Source organism: Portunus trituberculatus, chromosome 17 (assembly GCF_017591435.1).
Source record: "Portunus trituberculatus isolate SZX2019 chromosome 17, ASM1759143v1, whole genome shotgun sequence".
NCBI classification, from domain to species: Eukaryota; Metazoa; Arthropoda; class Malacostraca; order Decapoda; family Portunidae; genus Portunus; species Portunus trituberculatus.
Window position 1 is genome coordinate 10,319,220 of NC_059271.1, and position 7,500 is coordinate 10,326,719.

A 7,500-nucleotide genomic window follows, 5' to 3' on the forward strand; every position below is an offset into this window, starting at 1 on the left:
AAGAGGGAAGCAGAAAGGAAGAAAAGGAAAACATATAGAGCAATAAACGAGAGAGAGAGAGAGAGAGAGAGAGAGAGAGGGTACAGTGGAAGCATGTGGGCTTTGTGGTCCGAGCGGTCTCCAAGCGAACGGGTTCGAATCCTGTCCACGGTCCGAGTGTAGGTTGGGCTTCCTCACTCCGGGTAACTGTTTCCTAGCGGGTGGGCTTTGAGATAGGAGGTACCCTAAAAAAGTATCCCCTTTAGCCCAGAAATTCCCGTGAAAAACCCACATTGTATAAAAGAGAGAGAGAGAGAGAGAGAGAGAGAGAGAGAGAGAGAGAGAGAGAGAGAGAGAGAGAGAGAGAGAGAGAGAGAGAGAGAGAGAGAGAGAGAGACAGAGAGAGAGGGGGGAATGAAATAAAAAAAAATCAGAAATAAAAAAGAAATCAAAGCAAAAATTTTTTTTTTTTTTTTTTAGAACAGGCGTAGTAATGTGGTAGAATAGTTGATAGTGAAGAAGGGAAGTATTTGGGATGAGTTTGGCGAGTCCCAGTGGGTTTCGAGGGGATGGAGTGGGCAGGTCAGGAGAGAGGTGGCCGCAGCTAACACTCTAGGTCCGCACATTCCCTCCCCCGTCAACCAGATTTGCATAAAGGTTAGTACCCCCACAAGAGCCATTTTCTTTCATGTTTACGAGCATTGTGGATAGTGGTTGACCCCTCCCTCCTATTTTCTTTTCTTCTTTCTTTTTTCTTTCCCTTCCACGACTTCTCTTTCCAACTTCACCACGTCCTTTTCTCCCGGTCTTCCTTCTCCCTCGTTTTCTTCTTATCTTTTCGATTTATCTTTGCTTTATTTTTCCAGTTCTCCAGTTCTCTCCCTTCTCCTCTCTTTGTTTTCCGTTGATATTTTTAGAGGTGTTTCTCGCCTTTCTCCGTCGTTTCCTCTCTTCTGTTATGCTTTTGTCTGCTATTTCTCCGTAATTGCTCGCGTTTTTCTATCCTATTTCTCTATTTGCTTTTCATCCATTATTACTTTAGAGTTCCATTGTTTCTTCACCGTTTCCTGTCTTGTATTATGTTCATTTTCCTCTCGAAGTCTGTCACTGCTTTTTTTTTTCTACTAACCCTGATTTTTATCCTTCATTCATTCGTATTATTGCAGTTTTGGCCAGTCCATCAATGCATTGCCAGCACAGTACGGTATTTCTGAAAATAACAAAGGAAACTGTCAAAAGAAAAAGTCAACACTAAAAGAAAATAAATGGAAATTAAGAGCGTCAATAAGCAACCAACCGAAGAAAAATCCAAAAGAACACACGAACATTACTTCATTACTGTCATCACCGTCATCATCATCATCACCATCATCATCATCATCATCATCACCATCATCAGTCCATACTACTTACTCCATTCTGCTCCTATCCCTCCAACTAGCGTTTCCCCCACACATAAAATAATCTCATGAATACATAATTTCTAGTCTCCTCAAGGCCGACGCGACGGATATTTACACACTCGAAGTTCAGCGTTGACCGAGTGTAAGGAATACATTATGATAATCGCTAGTAAAGCACACACCCAATCCCATTTCCTTCTACACATTACCGCATACTTAAACAGAAAGGAACGTTGGCGCGGTAACCTTTGACCCACCATAAGTACTAAATTATGTCTAGAAACTTACATATTTATTGTCTATTTTTTGTCCTCTAGTGATTTATGGGTTTTTAGTCTCTTTTTTTATGTTAGGTTATGGAAAGTGTAAAAGAAAATTGTATTACGTTTTAAAAATTGTTATCCTACAAATTAATTGAATGGTCACATGGGAAGATGCATGAAAATGTGTGAAATCACATGAAAGTATGGATGGCTTATATTGCCTTTCATTTTATTTTGTTTCGCTTTTTTTTTTGTACCACCTGTTACATAAAATAAATTGTAAAACGATATTTTTTTCCATACCTTTACAACTCAATAGAAAAAATAAGTGCTCTTTATTTTATTATTCTCTATCAGACTACTTTTTAACTTTGGGTGGTATAATCTGCAAATTTTCTTTTCTTTGTCTTGCTTTCCTACGGAACAGTGAAAAGAACCTATTTTTCAAGATTTTTGCTTGACTTTTTCCATGTACATCAGATTCTATGTTGTGTGTTGGGGGGGGTTAGGAAAGTTTGATTTTCCTTTCTCTTACTATAAAATGAAAAGAAATTCACTGCATTTGTCCTTTTTCTTTTGCTTTTCATTGTTTTCTATTCTACGCCATTTTCCTTTAAAGCAAAAAACATAAGAAATTAAAGGAAGTTACGAGAAGCCACCAGACTTATACGTGGCATTTAGTGAATGAAATATACCTATTTATTTCCATATCATCCCCATCCATAAATTTGTCTAATCTTCTCTCAAAACTTCCTAATGGCTGCTCGAACAACCTAATTACTGGGTTCTTCTATTCATCTAGCACTCTATTATGAGAAGTTTTTCCTTCTTAGCTCTTTCTTAAACTATAAATTTTCAAGCTTGAACCTGATATTTCTTGTTGTAACCTGGTTAATCATCCTTAAAATTTTGCTTACGTCCCCTTGCTTTAAATCCTACACAACTAAAATAATTAAATTAAGCCTCGGCTTGAATCCCGTTTCGTAAGGAATACCCTTCATCCTCATCTGTACCATTTTAGTAATTCTCCTTTGTACCGATTCTAATACATATTTGTCCTTCTTGTAATATGGAAAACAGAACTGCACAACATAGTCTAAAGGAGGTGTTACCAGCGCCAAATATAACTATTATTGATTCGGGACTTATACTTACAAGATCTCTGAGAATTGATCCTAAAATCCTTTTTGCCCTATTTCTGTTCTCTATGCATTGGTGTCTTACACGGAGATTAGGGCTAACTATTTATTACTCCTAAACCTTTTTTTTTTTTTTTTTTGTCCTGACATACCACAGCTTTGTGATTTATTGCATATCTATTTTATAAGATTCTTTTAGTGGTACAGTGGAACCATGCGTGCTTTGGGGTCCGAGGGGTCTCCAAGCGCACAGGTTCGAATCCTGTCCACGGTCTGAGTGTAGGTTGGGCTTCTTCACTAGGGGTAACGGTTTCCTAGCGGGTGGGCTTTGAGATAGGAGATACCCCAAAAAGTGTCCCCCTTTAGCCCATAAAATCCTGTGAAAAGCCCGCATGGTATGAATGAAATAAAGTACTTTGCATTTGTTCAAATCAAATTGCATTAGACATTTGTCTGTCCACTTGTTTAACTTATCCAAGTCTACCTGCATCCGTATTTGATTTAGTTAATCTACCTATTTTCGCGTCATCCGCAAATTTAAGAACTTAAATACAAATTCCACTATTCAACTCATCAATATGTATCACTGATTCCTGTTGCGAACTACTAATTGCATGATCCCTACTCGAATTTAGAGCCGTTTATAACAATGCCAGCACTTGATGCCTAGCCTTTAACTAGCGTTATGTTGTTTTTTCCCCATCTTTTTGCCATAAAATGACAATAAAGTAAAATTACTAGACTCTTCCGGTCTGTTTTTCGTCAGTATTTATTTATCTCCTCGACTGATTTCTTTTCTCTCAGGCTGTATGGAGGAGGGTATTTTTTTCCCCTCTCTTTTCAGATCATTAATTGATAAAAGAACAAGGGATGCATTATTCATCATTAATTATCATCTATCTTGTTCCTTATCTTATAGACTAATGTCATTTTCTGACAGTAGAAGACTTTCCCTGTATTATGATGGAAATTTCCTTAATCATTCGTCTTTTCCTTTTTGAGACTAAACCACAGAAAGAAGAGAATAAGTATTGCATTACTCTCTTTTAGTATTATTAGTTTTCTTGAAGCCTCACGTTTGAGATCAGCCCTGTTTCCTTAAGGTGGTGCAGTGGAAGCTTTCCTTTCTTAGGTTTCCTACACTATACACTGAAAAGAAGTAAAGAAAAAACGTACCCTTTGTTGTGAAAGCGTCAAGGTCCCCCAGTATATTTTATCAGTAAACTTGACTCTAAAGGACCGTCAGCAGTGTCACGGCGCAAGAAAAGAAGACAGGTTCAATGCCTACCATCAACCACATTTTTCACCTTGTTTTTCCTTCGGCGGGAGTGGGTGGACCGTGTTTGTGGAGATGTGTGGCGAACGGCTAAAGGCGGCTCGCGTTGGCGTCCCGGATACCGTCTTTGAGATGACCTAAAGCCATATGTACACTTCCTCCATGTTGACGTTATGCATAGAGTTTTCCATCTTTCTTCTCAGCCTTCGAATCTTCCTCCTTCTCTTCTTTTTCTTGCTCTCCTCAGTTCTCATGTTTTTTCCCCTCTTTTCTGTCTTTCACCTGTCGTTGAGCATTTGAAATTCGTTTTATTCTTTCTTTGTTTATGTTCCTGCTCTATTTTCGTTGTTCTTGTTGCTCTTGTTGTTTTTCCTATTTACTTTTAATCATCATCATTTTCGTATCTTTTCAATTTTTCTTTTTACTTTTCCAGAGCTCTTTTCCTTCTTTCTCCTGTTCCTCGTCTCCATCCTCTTCCTTTCTGAATTCATCTTTCTCTCCATTTTTCTGAAACATTGCAAGTGTCCTTTTTCATCTTTCGCATTAGTGTCATCTTTATCACTCTCTAATTTATTTTCCCTTCTTTCTCTTTCGCTCCCTTCCCAGTTTCGTCTTTCTTCCTCTACCACTCTCTCTTTCGTTTTCCTTTCGTCATTTTTCTCCGCTCACGACCCTCAGATGACTGACTCGTGGGGGCAAAATTGTAGGGTCATCCTCTCGTATGCAAAGTAACTTCTTATCAAATTTTTGGAATGCATAAATTCACAACACGCTCCATTTGGCTAATGTATTCCCCTTCTCTTTCGCTCTCTCCTTTTCTCTCCTGTCTCGCCATCCTCCTTCACTACTTCTCGCTTCCCCTCCTCTCCTTTTTCACTGTTCATGATTAGTTCTTTTTCTTTCGCTGTTTTCGTTTGTATGTCGTTTTAGTTTCATTTTATGTTCCATTATTTATGCTATTTTCTGTTTGTTTGAGTCTTGCATTGATTCTGGCATGTTTTGCTGCTCGTGTGGATGTGAGTGAGAGGTTGGGTGGTAGGATAGTTGCATTTCAGTAGTTTTTAATGCAGATTTTATGGCTTGCTTTCTGGTTGGAAGCTAAATTACGTCTTATACTATAGCTCGTTAGAAACTGTGGGCATTATCGTGAAGGTATTTCACTGTAATTTGCTTTGTGAAACGTACTTGTTGTGTGGTGCTACATTTTGTCTTTGTTTTTTTGTTAATTTATTTAGAGATTTGTTTTCTTCTACTCTTTATCGGTTTTCCCTTCACTTATTTTTCATCTTTCCTTTATACCTCATAGACATCAGTCTTTTATTTTTTCTTTTATCCTTTTTCCAAGCTTGCACTCCGTTTCCTTGTTATTGATTCAGTCTTATTTCTCTTGGTTTCTTTTTAGTTCTTTCATTATTTTGGTTGGCATTTCATATCACTCGTTCACAAAGTGGTTGATTGATATACGCTTTTCTTTTTCTTTTCTTTTTTGTCGTTCATTCGTCTACGTTGTACTTTATTTTCATTTCCAACCGTTCACTGCTCTTGTCCACGTTTTAGTGAGTTTAGTATATACACAATTCACTCATGTCTACTATTCCATTTACTCTACTGATTCATACTCCTCTTTCTTTAGTTTGTAGTTGACGTTTAGATGCTTTTCCCCACGTTTCAGGTGACGGTAATGGTTCGATTGACTCGTATAAAGCATATTTTCCTTATTCCTTATTAATTCAATCCGATCTTTCCTCAGTTCTTGTTGCATAATCACTGTTTTTGTCCATGTTTCAGATGACCCGTGCATGGGCGTGGTGTGTCCCATGGGGGAGTGCCTCAGGGGCCAGTGCGTGTGCCCCAGCGGCTGCCGGAGTGACATGCCCGTGTGTGGCACCGACGGGCTCACCTATGCTTCACGGTGCCACTTGGAGCGCCACGTTTGTGCCTCCTCCAATGCCAATATCACCCTGAGCCACACCGGACCCTGCTGTGAGTATATGTGGGTGATGGGAATGAAGACGATTTTGATGAAAGTGGTAGACAATTAAAGTGAGAGAATAAAAATTCAGCGGAGTGGGCTTTCATGAAACTGATAGACAATCAAAAGAATGGTTATCTAGTAAAGTAGATTTTAAAGATTATTGTGAAAAATGAATAAATGTAACGGAGAATATTTTGATGTGCCAGATGGACAGATTATTTAAAGAATAGACAGTCTACTGGAAAAGATTTTTTTGGTGAATGTGCAATAGAAGCAAAGTAATGGTATTTTATTGGATATTGTTTTTTTCTAGTTTTGTGAAAAATTTAAGCAAACTAAACCATATCTACTAAATAAGTGAAGGACGGCGTAGAACAAATACACCAAATGTATACGTGTAAGTTCTTGGGATGGCGTAGTCGAGACGAGAAGCAGATAGAGATGGATAGGATGGAATCAAAAAGCTCTTCGTCTTATCAACTCTCCTCTGACTGATTGTCTTCAGTCTCTTTCTTTTCTCGTTGTTGCAATGTTGCATTTTTGCTATCTTTTACTACTATTTTCATGCTAACTGCTCTTCTGATCTTGCTAATTGCATACCTCCCCTCCTCCCTCGTCTCCACTGCACAAGACTCTCTTCTTTCTTTCATCCCTTTTCTGTCCACCTCTCTAACGCAAAAGTCAACCAGTACTCATTCTTCTCTTTCTCTTGTAAACTCTGGAACTCTCTGCTGCCTTCTGTTTTTCTATCTACCTATACACTGAACTCATTTAAGATAGAAGTTCCAAGACCCTTTATTTTAGCTAATTCTCTTGACACTGTTTGGAGACGGAATCTAATTGGGCCTCTTTTTTATCGTTTTTATTGCCCTTGACCAGCTTCTTCTTCTTACATAGAAAAATATTGAAGTATATATTTCACAGCAGCCTCTGACAACGATGAGACTGTCAATAGATAATAGAAGGATAGTGTGTGACACCAGCAGCTGTGTTGTATTTGTGTTGTATTTCCCCGTTATTTTGTTTTTCTCGTTTTGTTTGTTTCTCATAAAGGACTTCCGCCTCGCCAATCAGTAGCGTTAGTTTTGTAAATTCTTGTCGCTGTTTGCGTACGTAGTTTTACTCTCAACGTGTCAAGTCATTTGTTGCATGTTGTGTAAGGTAGACTAGAGAATGGAATCCGAATGCACAGTTGAAAGAACAATCATCAATACAAAGTGAAATGTAAAGAAGCTATAAGAAAAAATAGATGAAAAGCTTTATCACTTACTTGATACATGACTTGAATAAAGCAAAATACTGTATGTGGAGCTTCGTATTTGAATCCAAGGTTTGGAAAACGAATAGAAAACGAAGAGTGAAAAACATAAATTATTCTAAGCAAAACTCAATTATTGGTGTCAGTTTTAAGGTGATCTACATATTCTCAGCTCCAAGAAAACAACGACAGGCCTATTCTTTTATA

The 7,500-nt window shown here is 38.1% G+C and overlaps 1 protein-coding gene across 1 annotated transcript in view; it reads left to right on the top strand.

Moving 5' to 3' along the window:
• Nucleotides 1–7,500, top strand: part of LOC123505059 (agrin-like) — a 336,722-nt gene that overhangs the window by 138,529 nt on the left and 190,693 nt on the right. The window contains 1 exon segment of the mRNA XM_045256087.1: nucleotides 5,849–6,043. Coding sequence (XP_045112022.1) covers nucleotides 5,849–6,043 — 195 coding nt within the window.